The sequence below is a fragment of the Osmia lignaria genome, chromosome 5, assembly GCF_051020975.1.
Source record: "Osmia lignaria lignaria isolate PbOS001 chromosome 5, iyOsmLign1, whole genome shotgun sequence".
Lineage (NCBI taxonomy): Eukaryota > Metazoa > Arthropoda > Insecta > Hymenoptera > Megachilidae > Osmia > Osmia lignaria.
The window spans coordinates 4,995,670-5,009,108 of record NC_135036.1 but is presented as its reverse complement, the minus strand read 5'-3'; the positions used below and the strand labels follow the sequence as shown (position 1 = coordinate 5,009,108).

General features: G+C 34.2%; 2 protein-coding genes across 2 annotated transcripts in view; one reads left to right on the top strand and one right to left on the bottom strand.

The window, feature by feature from the left end:
- The window catches only part of stet (stem cell tumor), a 502,203-nt gene that overhangs the window by 82,630 nt on the left and 406,134 nt on the right, over nt 1-13,439 (bottom strand). The window lies entirely within an intron of this gene.
- Nucleotides 5,546-6,650, top strand: LOC143305333 (very long chain fatty acid elongase 1-like). Its single transcript, XM_076688399.1, has 4 exons — nt 5,546-5,921; nt 6,007-6,333; nt 6,496-6,573; nt 6,618-6,650. Exons 1-4 carry the CDS (start codon nt 5,622-5,624, stop codon nt 6,648-6,650), a joined length of 738 nt encoding a protein of 245 aa, XP_076544514.1. The 5' UTR covers nt 5,546-5,621.

Below are 13,439 nucleotides of genomic sequence, written 5' to 3'. Positions count from 1 at the left end.
TTTAAAGCAGATATAATTCCAAATGGATCCCTATCAAACACACTAGTTCGACCGGCAATTATAGGGTATGTTAAAGTATCAAATTAAAATGAAAGATACTTAATAATCTCACACTAAATATGTAAGTCTAATAAATAAAAAATTTAAAACAGAATAATAAAAATAATAAAAAAATAAAAAAATGAATAAATACATAAACACACACAACACATAAACACCTATTCCTACACACCTACACACATACGCACACACAAACACAAGAGGTGTAAATCCGACCGAGCAACATCCACGTTGTACACCTTGGGTAAAGCTAATGCCGGCGGTATTATACATTTTAACAACTTGTGCCATACAAAAATGTTATTTTAAACGAATAAACGAGAGTGAATATAATATCTTACTTAAATGTAATTACGTATGATTCTTTTAACTGGAAGGAAAAAATTCGAACGGGGTATTCGTGGGCAAATGTTTCCAAAAAGAAGATTTTGAATTTTTCAAAATTAAATTGCTTGTAACTTTTAAACTAAAAGGGAGCAAACGAAAATTCCAACGGGGCATTAATGGGCAAACGATGGGCAAACGTTTGCGAAAAGAAGATTTAAAAAATTTTAATATTGGGGAGTCAACGTGAAGTGGGCCCCCCCAAAAATTGAATTGCTTGTAACTTTTAAACTAAAAAGGGGCAAACAAAAATTCCAACGGGGCATTAATGGGCAAACGATAGGCAAACGTTTGCAAAAAGAAGATTTAAAAAATTTTAATATTGGGGGGCCAACTTCACACGGCTCACGACCGAGCGCCGTTGAAAGCCAACGCTTCCGCGGCTCAGCGCACGCCCGCTGCGCGCTCTGATTGGCCAGTGTTTTTCTTTAATAACTCAAAAACGAAGCTTCAAACGACATTTTAGTAAAGGAAAATGTTGTTCAGAATCACCCCAGCAACCCCCAGTTTCCGGGAGTTACACAAGTTACGGGAGATACTGTATACATTTTCTCACCGATCGTCACGATTTTTTTAAGTGAATTCAGTTTGTGAGTAATGAATTTATCTTTGTTCGGATAATTACTGTCAGTCACAACAGAAGTGTCGATTACCAGGTGCGGCCCATATTCTATCAAACTCGCTGTTTTCTTTTTGCAGTTAAAACAAGTCTTTTCAATTGTTATACAATCATCGATTGCTTCTTGTATTAGATGTAGACCACCGCAAAGAATCATATCAATGTTCACGTCTAATAATTGAAATTTTCTGTCATTAACATATTCCCAGGAACATTGAATCTTATAAGAATGACTTGGTTCTTTTTCAAAAAGAAACTGAGCTAAATGAGCAGCATTGCATTCAGCAACAAGGCGTTTTATATTTCTCGTGCAGGTCTTAAGAGTGTTTTGAAAAATTGGAGTCATTAATAATATCTTAACTCTTTGAATTGTCTTTTGTTTTTTTTTTTTTTTTTTATTGCTGACATTTTGAGCAAGATTTATAATTGGACAATCGGATGACTGTACATTTCCGCGATAGGTCTTATTTGCTAAAAGCCCACTGACAACGACCTGAAAAATCGAATCAAAAGCACACGTTTGCATTACATTTAAATTATAGTCATTTACACGCACCGGTCCCGAAATGTTTCCGTTTAAAAGAACTGGGATTTGACCTATTTTGGAATCTTTAATATAGTCCCACTCGGGGCAATCATCTAAACACGTCGGTTTGGCAGGTTTTCGTTTCGATAGATCATCGCTTTGATTGTTAGCTTTTATGTTTTTATTTAAACCTCTCCATTCTTCTTGAACATTCCATTCATTGTCAGCTGGAATATTTTCGTCAGTTGTAAATAGGTTTTCTTTATAAATTATATCATTTATTACTTTCGATGAATCGAAAATATAATTATTATCGTTTATAGTGGAGTTTTGAGCATCGTCGAAACAGCTCTGTAAGGTGTACCGTACCATTGGAATCCTTTGACTTTCTCTTCTGTTTGACTTATCTTTGACTTATCTTTCGTATTATTATTTGGAGTACTACATACATTTTTTGGAGTTACACCAAACGAGATTTCAACATTTTTAGTAGCGTACTGAAAGTCGTTTACCTCTTGCAACTTTGTAGCTTCAGAATCACGTTCTGCTTTTGGGAATTCATGAACATCGGTGATATTTTGCTCTTCCGATTTTTCATTTGGCAGAGCGTCCGATTCTTTGCAGCGTTCCTTTAATTTATCATCAATACGCTGTTGATGTTGGAGCACGAATCTATCTATCCGCATCGGAATTTCACCTCTAAAATCACGATTTTTTAAATGAGAAAATTCTGACTCAATTGCAGCTGAGGTAGGGGTTACCGAGCCTCTCCGGAAGATGGGCACCATAATGTTAGTCCATAGTGGTACATATGGAAGCAAGTATCTTTTTAGCTTTTTCGCGAAGTCTACATTATAGTATGCGTTCATTACATCACCGTTCGTCGACTGATCAGCAATATCTACTGCTGAGTTATATAAATGGTCACTCCACAATTTCCAGCCTATTTTCCCGACTTTATTTTGCACTTCGGTAGACGTTATTATTTTTAAAAACAAACACACGATCGAGATGGTGCTGTATCCAAATTGCTTCAGCAACTATGTCCGCCCACCCTTCTCACAATTTCCAATACGTACGCTTACCATATATTTTCTTTTGGGATCGGATGACGAGCCATTTTTCTTGTGATATTACAAGATTAATATTAATCGAGATAAAACTAGTTTCAGTATCTGTACATTGATCTACATATTCTGTTGTATTAAAATCATTATTGCTTATAAAGTTAGCCGATTCTTGCATTCGAATATTAAATGTTTTTGAAATAAAATCTTTAAAATCCTGACGATTATTATTGACGTATGAATATGTTTTGGCGTGATCCTCGATCCTTTATCTGCCATAAGTTCTGAAATTCTCTTATAAACTTCATCGGAAGGTGGAAGAACGCGCCCTTTTTTATCAATAGTACAATACTTAACATCCGATAAAATTTGTTGTAAAATAATTTTATCATATGATAATTTCCTCATTTTTAAAAGAAATTTTTCTTTCTACGTTCTTTTTTTTTATTATTCGTAAATGACAGTTTTGTAAAAACGAGCGATGTAAATTGATCGAAACGCAAAAAAATTCAATCACGCGTGTTTAAGAAAAAACTAGTTGATGCCTTCAAGGCATATAGTCGAAAAACAGTCTCATACGCTACGTGTATGTAGGTAAGTACATACTCCAAGCGAGAAATAATCTCCGCGCGGCCTCCTGTCGCCAGCTAATGGTGGGGGATGCGCAGATCGGTCGAAAATTGGTAGAAATGTGTTTAACAATTTTTCTAATTATTCTCATAATCAGAATTTTTGGGAAGGCATTATACATGCCAAAAACTACACGCAAACTATTTCATAATAAACAGAACTATCGAAATACGAGATTTCCGAGTAAAATAATTGTTTCAAAAATTTTCTAATTTTTCTTATCATCAGAACTCTTTGGAAATGTAATGTACGTCACCAGAACTACACGAGAACTCGATTACAATTAACAGAACTATCGAGAATCGACTAGCATATCACCTGTATATGCGAAAATCTAAGTTTTTTGGGCAAAATAACTATCACCTCTGCTCTGCTGCTAATTTTTGGATAAAATCAGCAGAACTATCACTAAAAACTGTCAGTGGTACTTTTTGGTATCGTCTTAATTATGATTTCCTTACCTGTTGGTTTCACATTATGTACATCCTGTTCACAGTGTCCACTCCAATCAATTAATGCTTGAATCACGTTGAATGCTCGGATTTAACTAAAGAATTAACCAATTGTCGAGGTATAAGTAGCAAAATTTCGCAAAATATAACACATGATTTGATAAACTGCTATTGCTAAGCGTACAAATATATCAAGTGACTCGTGGATGAATGGCAGAACTTCCCAAGTGCAAGGTGTATGAATAATGATTTGAAGACCTATATACATATGATTAATTCACTGATACTGTTTCATGACGTTAATATCAATTTATGTGCGACGTGTGGGCACGGCGGATATGTAATTATAAAATATGCAAAATGTAAGAGGCAAACACAGTATATACATAGTACGTCAATGGATTCAGAAAAAAGTGTATGTTCTTTTTTGTTATTATGTAAATTGCGATTACTTAAAATAATATTATAAACCGATTTGTTGTTATAAATAAATTATTTTTTTAAATAATTTATAGCCAGCATTATATCATAAAAAACCATGAAAGTTTTCCTTATAAAAGTTTTCTTCTACCTATGATAGTTATCGAGATAGCCTATTGTAGTCGAAACTTTAGGGGGTCGTTTCACCCCCTAAATATGAAAATTATTTTTCGGTCTTTTAAAACATATCCAAAAATCAAAACAATCGGAGGCGGACACGAAAAAACCCTTCGTTAGCCCTTTTTTGTAATTTGCCTCTTTTTTTTTTTATTGATACATTATAAACATCAACATTTCTCTTTTTCCAAATTACCATTATTTTGTTATAAATCTCGATATATTGATTTAAATTTCCACATAGTTATTTCTAGTCATTTTAACGTGAAATTGTTATCTATTGTTACCTTTAGAAGTTCCGATGGAGCTTAATAATTTGATCATCAATATGTATTGCCGATGATCTTGGTTGATCGATTTCCACTCTAACGTTTCCCGAAGATTTCTCGATAATTTCCGATAATATGCCGAATGACTGCAGCCAATCGACTGCCGGCGTAAATATGTGTTAGAGTCACACGCAGTGCAAAAATCAACGCAACTCAACATACATAATGATCGTTCAATGTATCGTTCTTCTATTCAATACGACTCGTTTATACCTGAAAGCGGCACACAACGCGTACCTGAGCTTCAATCGTAACGTATAGGACCGATAGTGAATTTTATAGTTGAACAGGTATCCGTATTTTTGAAGCGTCAAACGCTCTACGAAAATTCTGTTAGAATCAGTTGTACCTGGTTTTCTGTTCTGATAGAGCGAAAACAAAAGTCGTCGAAGATGGATTGGGCGGAAACGTTTGATTATTACTGGTATCAAAAGGCCGGTGAGTAGTTCTCTCCGTAAAATGACGAATTTTTGGTTGGATTGATCTCGACTATTTTATCGGATAAATCAAGGTCGGAGAAGACGATAGGAAGTGTCCCGAGGTCGATATCACGTGGCGTTACAAAGTTATTGCCATTTTAAAAAATCACAATTTTTCAAAAATTTTCCGATAATTTCGAAGCCAAAAAATAACCTAACCTAACTTAACCCAACCCAACTTATCAGCTAGAATAACTAGCCTTTGAATTAGCTTAGTGGGAGGGTGGGCATAGGTAGGGTTAGGGTAGGTTAGCTTAGTTTAGTTAAGGTTAAGTTATTTTTTGGATTCGAAATAATCAACAAATTTTTGAAAAATTGTGATTTTTTAAAATGGCCATAACTTTGAAACGCCACGTGATATCGACCTCGGGACACTTCCTATCGTCTTCTCCGACTTTGATTTATCCGATAAAATAGTCGAGATTAATTACCCGGGAAACTGCAATATGACCGAATTTTTTATCACCGAGAACAATTAATGAAGAGAATCGTTATCGTAATTTCAGATCCCAGAGCTAGCCAATTACCGCTTCTGCAATCCCCGATTATCATTCCCGCTATCCTCCTTTTTTATTTATACTTCGTCCTAAAAGGTGGGCCAAAGTTTATGAAGGACAGAACACCGTACGATCTTAAAACCTTCATAATGTGGTACAACATCTTTCAAATCATCAGTAATGCAATCATAGTGCAACAGTTTATCAGTGCGGGTTGGTTCACGGAAATAACAGTATTTTGCGAACCAACAGATTACTCTAGTAGCCCGAAGAGCATGAAGGTATTTAAAATTCAAAATTCCCGTTCAATTGTTAACACGCTGAGTCCAGGAAGGTTTAAAAGTTGGAATTTGAACAATCTTTCAGGTGATTCATACAGTATGGTTGTCGATATTAATCAAAATCGTCGACCTCCTCGAGACGGGAGTGTTTGTACTAAGGAAAAAGGACAGACAAGTTTCGACCTTACACCTGTACCATCACGTATCGACAGTGTTAATATGTTGGATTATAATCAGATACACCCCAGTCGCAGAAATATCGTTCCCTATGCTAGTGAACTGTGCCGTACACGTGATCATGTACTCGTATTATTTATTGAGTTCGTTTGGAGCAAAATGGCAAAGGATACTTAATCCAATCAAACCATTGATAACTACCTTACAAATGGCGAGTACTAATAAACTAGTTAAAGTAAGGTTCGAAAGATTTTTGACTTCAATGTCACAGTAGAAATATCAACGTACAGTCAGACGCATGATAATTTATTATTTCAAGAAGATACCAGAAACTTTTGAACCTTACCACATATATTTGTGACGTTTAATTTATTTACATGTTCATTCTTTGTCGCAGGTGCAATTCATCGCCATGATAGTATACTTACTACAACCATTTATGCCACACTGTAATGGTCTTAAGACACCGTCGGCTGTATTAATACTGAATTATGTTATAAATTTTGTTTTGTTTTACAGTTTCTTTCAAAAGACGTATACGAAGCCCGCTAAGAAAGTGGACTGAATCGTTTTGAAAGGAACTCAAGTCACTCGTCAATCATTGTGGTAGCGAGTTTGAATTAAAATCAATAAAATATTCCATCGAACATTTCACTGATAATATCATACCTACGGATATTACTTAGCTTTAAATAATAGTTTGCAATTAAACACGTTTTACTGCTATATTAAAAGTAACCACGACTAATGCGAGATTGCAAATAGTAATTAATATATTAATGAATAACAGTGATTGTATTTCGTGCCTCTTCTTCGAGATCAGCACGTAGTATCCCCACTTCGCACCTTGTCACCACTAATCCAATGAAAAAACGTACCCCCACAGATTCTTATAAAATTATAGAAAGTTTTTTAATTAATGATTTTGGCGCTAAAACCAAAGATACCAAATTATAAAATTGATGATATTGGATGTAATAAAAATATAATACGATTAAAATAAATTATATAACGTTGGTTATAACGTTATACAAATATTAAGATACAAATACAAGATTGAAGAAGGAAGAATAGAAACGTCATAAATAATTAACTTTTTAAAAATGGAGTCTGAGTTAATCGAGACGTCAACTTACAAAACGATATTAACCTAAAGTTAAATGTACAATTTATAAACGAATGGGTGTGACATATTATAAAAATAATTTTTAAAGGAACAGTGTAAAATTCAGAAAATAAAAATGTGAAATACGGAATTAAATTAAAATTGGCTCTCTCCATGGTCCGCCGTCAAGGGATTAAAAAATTCTTAATCCTCTAATCTCTTATACGATATTTTTAACATTTTTACTTTTCTATCATCACAATTTTATTCCTATATGCGGGTATTCGCAAAAAAATAAAAGAAGAGAAAAATACAAGGAACAAAAAATATCGAGAAAAATAGAGACACGGTGAAATAAATAAGAACAATACCTACATAGATGCGATTACAGAAAACTGAAAAGGTGAACGAACAGCTAAGCAGGTGTAAGAACCTCTTTCCAGTCAGACATTTATATACATTACGACGCCAATGGTGCAGTCGAACACCCGGATGACACAATATCCAAGTGATATCAAATTGATATTTATTCAAGTGGCTGTATGACATGTACGTGTGATCAGAATAGCATTCAGTGTTCAGGTTCTCTCATCTTTGCGTACTGTCTCACCGTGCCACATGTTGCCCACCTTGATGCATTACAAAGTGCACATCTATCGGTTACCTATTCTATTTCCTCTATTGATAAGCGATCACATTGATGCTTTATGCACGTGCAGGTTAATTTTTAAGAAAACAACCGTAAAACTAGTTTCGAAATCTCTGATACGTGGTCTACTAAAATATTCGACTTTCATGGTGAAAGAGAAGTTACTCACATGTTAATAAAATATACTAGAAAATTAAAAAATGAAATTATTTTCATTATTAAACTGCGAATCTTTATGGAAATATACGTTTTTATCAATTATTTTAATTTGTCCATTTTGCATGTTTTACAGATACTGAATAATTTATTTCATTTTCTCAGTTGTGCCATACGATTTACATATTTTTTGTGTGATTTAAATATTTATAGTCTCGTAATTACTATCTAGAAATCGTTGTACACTTTTAATCTTTGAACCCAACTTTATTACCTTATTGTTAAATGTATAACTTTTAAACGAAAGAGTTTCACTATTTTTTGTATTAGAAGAATAATTTTTAAAGGAACAGTGTAAGATTTAGAAAATGAAAATAATCTAATATACAAAAATAAATTAAAGTTAGAGCTCTCTCCATGATCCGTCGATAGTTAACCCTTTCGATAGTTGTGTCAGTCAGATAACTATTTATTGCTTCAATTTGAAAATAAACAAAGAAAATGAATACATAATATCCAACGAGCTTTGACTGAGCAAATTATAAATAGAATTAAATACAAAATTCAATTACTGACCGAAAATCCATTTGAATTGTAAGTTGAACTATAAGGGAAGGGGTTAATCAGTAGCATAGCTTCATTTTAAAATAACCTATTTATTAATTTAAATCAGTGATCGGCTTTAATCCCCAGCGAATTCGATTAGTCAGTGTTTAACCACCCAGGTAAGTGAGTAAACGTTTAGAGTAAATTAAAGGAAGTTACGATGTCTAGAGAGTGCACGCGTTATTATACAGATCTGAATAGCGTATCCGAAAGCACAGTTATTGCCCATGAACGGTCGACCACCGAGTAATAATATTCGAAGCGATTGAATACATGCATATACGTGGGTGGATTTACAGGGACGAGTGGCACGTGCGCGCACACAAGCACGTGAAATATTCTATCAAAACCCTTGCAGCGATCGAGGCAGATGGAAATTTAATTCCCGAAGGCAGCCGGTTATCTCGACGACGAGGAGAGCAGCCGAAGTCGCGGAATTGAATTTTGAAAGGTCCTGTATGCAGAAGACCTTCGAAAACGTCGATATTATCCCGCAATTCGCTCTCCCCGAGGATCCAACATTTTTGTAAAAATGCCGAAACAACGTTCGCCCCGGCCAATCTTTCGATATTTGAATTCTGTTTAGCCGGCGAGACAGGATAACCCTTGCCAATCGTTTACCCTCCTACCTGGGCAACACAGAGGTAAAGACAATGCGAGGAAATTGCTTCGTCTTCGATTGCTGCCCCTCGTCCTGTTCCTCTATCGTTTGCATTTGCCCTTTCATAATATTAGGTTGGCGCATACCAAATGGCTCGTGTCAAAACATGTAAACTCTGACACCATTTCACCCTTTACGATCAAAAAGCCAGGGTATTCCCTGCACGAAATCCAGTCACTCCTTATGGAAGATCAACATTGCAATGGTCTTCAAAATACAATGTTTTCATAAATTTATTTTGAGCATTTGTTATATGGAAAATATTTCTTTCTCTTTGCTTATAAATGTTTATGTACTAGATTTATGAAAAATATCTTTTCATTGTTTAAAAGCTGAGTATAAAAAGGTATTTAAATAACTCTCATCCCAAAGGCATGAAAAGTTATATTTGATATCTTATAATTTTCCATATCCTATAATTTGAATGCTTTATATTTAATTGCTAAATTTATCTTAAATTAATATAACAGGGTATCTAATCCTAGTTTTACTCTTAATTTTTATAAAATTATTATATTTCACCATTACAATTTCAATTTAATTGATTATTATTTATTTAAAATTAACTTTTAAATCTAGTTTAAATTGATAACCCACGGACGGCGGACCATAGAGAGAGCCCCAATTTTAATTTAATTTAGTATTTCATATTATTTTCATTTCCTAAATTCTACAATGTTCCTTTAAAAATTATTCTTCCAATATATGAAACTCTTTTGTTTAAAAATTACATATTTATTTCTAGATTAATGTTTTGCAAGTTTGGGTCTTAATTGACCCAGGCTCCGATATTCAATGATTAAACTAAAGAATTAAAAATTTTGATTACTCAAATTTAGAGAATTCTTAAAGGAGGTATTGTAAGTATTATTGTATCAAATTCTATCAGATGAAAAAATAATTCTAATCGGAATGTAACATTGAATTTCTTTAACCCTTTGGGCGGCCCGTTGAGACATGCAGGAACTTAAATTTACTTTTAAAGTTTTCCCATTTTTATTCTTTCGATTTTAAACTATTCCTTTTTCAATAAATCAGAGATTATTGTGGAAAAATTTGAATGCATAATTTCAGTCGAAACATTCTTGTAAACCTGGGTCACAATTGACCCGGCATTCGCCGTTTGACGGTGAAATTTGAAGAATTCTTTTTTTTTTAAGCCAACGACGTTACAAGTGAACCTGATTTCACAATTCAGTTTGTTTTTCCATTTCCTAGCTAATGTCGTTGAAAAAGGTAGACTGCAACGCGAACGACGAAGTGACGTCTGTTCCCTTACAATACGATTTCTATGTAACGAGGTTAGTTTAGTGGAGGAGTAGTTAGTTATAGTTGAAAGTAGGATGTAAAAAAAGTAACTGCACTCATAAAACAATGGAATAAACAAATGTGGCTTGGGACAAGAATTGCCAATGTCATATTTTTGCGAAGATTAGTTAAATTTAGTTTTGAATTTATAAACAATTGTATATTCTATATAAAACACGATAATTTATAATTCCATCTAGAAATGGCTGTAATGGCATTTGTACATGTTAATGTCAAACTTTTTAATAAAATAAAAAGCTTACGTGTTGTGCCAAAAATGGTATAATCTAACACAAACAGTATAAGCTTTAATTCTCTCATTTTGTACCAGAAATAAAATTTTAAACAGCAGAAACTTTTGTGCCAAAAATTATTTGAACAAGAATTTATTAACATTTAAATATTAATAAATACTGACAGTAGCAGGTACTTCTTGTACCAAGTCACAGATACACATTGCACATTGCAGAATTATGCACTTTGAAGTGTAGCCACGTGTTATAAATAAATTTTCAATAATTTATGAATTGTTAAAATAATTATTTCTAATAACTTTTAGAAAGAACATTATTCATTCATTTTGCGAAAAGTGATGATCAATTAAAAATATATGAAATCAAAATCGAAGTGAAATCAATTAAAAAATATATAATGCTAAATTCCAACATCTACTTTTGTGATTATCAAACAATAAACATAATTACTCAAGCTTCATTATCTACATAAAATCTAAATTTCATTAAAAATTCTAAATATTCTTTTGAGCGATAATGTAACACGGGTAAATGATGGTAAAGATATTCATCTGACGATTTTCTCTATTCTCTTTCTTCTACTTCTGTTTACAGTTCTCTGACGTTACACCATGTCATTACATATATGTAGTGCTGTAAACGAAAATGTAATTTTCTATGTACTTCCGTTAGATAATTCGAAGTTATACGGGTGCACGCAACGACAGTATATGTTACCCACAATCACATTCGAGTCATTAGGGATAAAACCGTCACGAATCTAGCGTCGATTCCGTATCTTACCACTTGTAAGTCACCGTATTCAACTACGCAGTGATCGCATCAGCATTAATAACAGGTCATTAAATTCGTAATTTTCTGCTCTGCAGCTTTAGGTAAAAAAACAAATCCCATGATTACACTGATCTAAAGAACAATCTGGCTTCTGTGGGTTTTCTTGAACTTCGTGGAACTAAATCACGATAAGCCCATTGTGCTTACAGTGAATTACTACTATACCTTAGTTATTTGAAGTCAACTGTTGACTTTTCTACTTAGAAAAAGTATATACATATCTAACCCACTTTTACAGCTTCCCAATGACACACCCACAATAGCAAAGTTATTGGCCCTCTGCTCCATGGCATTACAATCATTCATTAACATTTCTGTATACATAATTATAAGTACAAAAAATATACCCATACTTATGTTACTAATTTCTTATAGACCTTATCTATATCGATGCAGCTATCGCAGGTGAGTGAGAACCTGAAAATTTCGGGTACTCCATAATCTCACCCGATCTACAAATTTCGGATACCAGACAATCGACCCGAAAATTTCGGGTACCCGATAAACGATCCACCCCGACTCAAAAATTTCAGCTACCAAATAATCGACTCGACCCTAAAATTTCGAGTACCCATCATTGACCCAACCCGTCCTGACCTAATATCCTTGGGTTCTCACATATTTCTAGTATCCTAAACTTATTATAACAGTTACTTGAGGATAATCATACATTGCAGTAGCATTAAATTCAGATATGATAATATTGCAATTAATTTCGTTAATTCATAGAAAAATGAATACGAAAGTTTACTTTCTATGTACACTTGCCGTCACCAGAGTCCATAACTAAGCCGCGCAGGTTGGAAGATGGTGGGGGAACTCAGCGAGCTCTCCGCTAATCGGTTTCCACTTCGTTTGGGAGTATGGCCAATCAGGGCGAAGATGCGCACTGGAGAAACGCGAAGAACGAAAACTGGTCTTCTCGCAGTTATGGACTCTGTTAACGGCAAGTATACATAGCTACTTTTTCAACTCCGTATGTCTGTTTGATAGCTAATTATACTTGATTATACTTAACTGCATTTCGACTACATATATTAGCTAATTTTGTTTATACTGGCTATCTTTGGCTATTATGTTAAATGTGAATTGATAATATTAAATTTAGCCTATATTATACTTAAATTAAAGTCTTCAAAAGAAACTTAATATTTCATTCTTTGTACTACTGTGCCCGCGATGTAACCATGAATTATATTTCCTAGCAGTGAATTTACTTTAAGTTGTGTAATGTAATATTTCCTGCATGGTCTCACAGGACATCCCGAGGGAGCGGGACAACGTAGTCGTTTAACCCTGGTCGAGGATGTATGAACTGCTTTCGGTCAAAAGCGTGCATCCCGTATTGCTTCCAAATATTTGCGAGTACACACATGCTAACGATACATTTGTCTTTTCGTGACCTCATTAAAGCGACCCTTTTCAAATGCGCCGGTATGTTCCGTGCTACAAATTACACGCGTGGGAAAGTACCTTAAGGGAGAACCTCGCGAACGCGACGTTGAAAGATAGAAGGTAAGAGAAAAAGGTAGATTACTGTTGACCTGCGTATGCTACTCTCGATTCACATGCCGCGTGCAACTATACGGCCGACACATCGTGCGGTTTCAGATGTAAAAGTTTATCGTGAAATATAGCAACGACAACTATACACTGCAGTTCATAAGTCACCGGACACTCTTTAAAACAGAATACTCTTTTTAAAATTGGACCAAATGACTTGAGACTTATGGACTTATGGACGCCAGTGTAAGTACTGTTCGTTGCA

What these genes read in the sequence shown, in the direction of transcription:
- LOC143305333 (XM_076688399.1), top strand. Translation starts at nt 5,622, where the DNA reads ATGAAGAGAATCGTTATCGTAATTTCAGATCCCAGAGCTAGCCAATTA. An exon ending in GTAGCCCGAAGAGCATGAAG is followed by an intron (nt 5,922 to 6,006) that starts GTATTTAAAATT and finishes ACAATCTTTCAG; the next exon opens with GTGATTCATACAGTATGGTT. An exon ending in GTACTAATAAACTAGTTAAA is followed by an intron (nt 6,334 to 6,495) that starts GTAAGGTTCGAA and finishes TCTTTGTCGCAG; the next exon opens with GTGCAATTCATCGCCATGAT.